Source organism: Aplysia californica, unplaced genomic scaffold (genome assembly GCF_000002075.1).
Source record: "Aplysia californica isolate F4 #8 unplaced genomic scaffold, AplCal3.0 scaffold00330, whole genome shotgun sequence".
NCBI lineage: Eukaryota > Metazoa > Mollusca > Gastropoda > Aplysiida > Aplysiidae > Aplysia > Aplysia californica.
Genome location: NW_004797600.1, coordinates 228264 through 229443, shown reverse-complemented (window position 1 = coordinate 229443; position 1180 = coordinate 228264). Strand labels below are relative to the sequence as shown.

General features: G+C 39.7%; 1 protein-coding gene across 1 annotated transcript in view; it reads right to left on the bottom strand.

The window, feature by feature from the left end:
- The window catches only part of LOC101861135 (leukocyte receptor cluster member 8), a gene marked incomplete in the record, with an annotated part of 38317 nt that overhangs the window by 12264 nt on the left and 24873 nt on the right, over positions 1–1180 (bottom strand). The window contains 1 exon segment of the mRNA XM_005102547.3: positions 825–893. Coding sequence (XP_005102604.2) covers positions 825–893 — 69 coding nt within the window.

Genomic DNA, 1180 nt, shown 5'->3' with positions numbered 1-1180 from the left:
TCCAAAACAAACAAGGAGCATGATATTGCTATAATAGGGTTTGATACAATAACACAATAGAATCGGAATATGAACCCTCCATATAGATCTAGTAATCTAAATAAATCTAGATCTAGTAGAACAAGTGAATAAGAATAGGCCTTGAACGAGAAATCCGCATCCCATTCCGAACAGAGGGACTCAGCTGAGTCTAGATTCTAAATAAATAGAATCTAATTTACGCCCCTGATGAAATGCTTTTTACTAACAGTAATATTACAGCACAACCTGTGATAGGGTTTGACACGATAGAATTGGAAATGAATCCCCCATTGAGGTCTATAATGATCTATAAATCTAGAAGTGAGCCGGACTTAAATAAATCCACATGATCTGAACAATCGGTCAACAAACGAAATTCAAAATGGCCGCTCGAGCACGAAACTGAAAGTAGATAATTTAGGTCGGCATCCTTTTCCGTATTTGTATTTCTACTCAGGTTTCCGACATCGGAAACGCCAACGGGCACGAAATCAAAAGTGCCGACAAAGCCGACGAGAGAAAAATGGGGGGGGGGCTGGCAGTTGGCCAGGCCTCGCACTTCACACATTGATTAATACAAGTGGGCCTAGCGATAGCATCGGCCGGCTAGCGGTTGTCGGATTTCAGACGATTGCAAACATGCTGGTCTAGATAATCTAAGTGTACTTATTACTACCAGACACCTAACAATGTTGTTACTAGAATACCACGCTTTCTCACATTGCAAAATTAAACCCGTAACATATAACTCTAGAGCAAGGACATTTGCTTTTTTTTTAAATCGAAAACTACAGCTTTTGTACCTTCTCCATCGCAATTCTGGCATGAGTCTCATAGACGCGCACTGTGAACGGGTCTCGGATTCCCTGGACCTGGAGTATACAAAGTGTGAGAGAAAAATAAGAGGTTCAATGCACAGAAGAAATATTGTATTTTGAGCATGCAATTTGAAATTTGTGCAAACAAAAAAGAAAAAATGTCTGTCTGATTGGGTGTTCCAACAACACAGTTGTTGTTGAGACAATGTAATCAATCTGACAAATGTTGTTATAGCATTCAGCCCTTCTCTGGAATGACCTATGGGGAAGGCCAGCAGTACACAAGAATGCTATATGATGACATGATTATAAATCAATTAAAATCTGCAGTTCCACAAAAC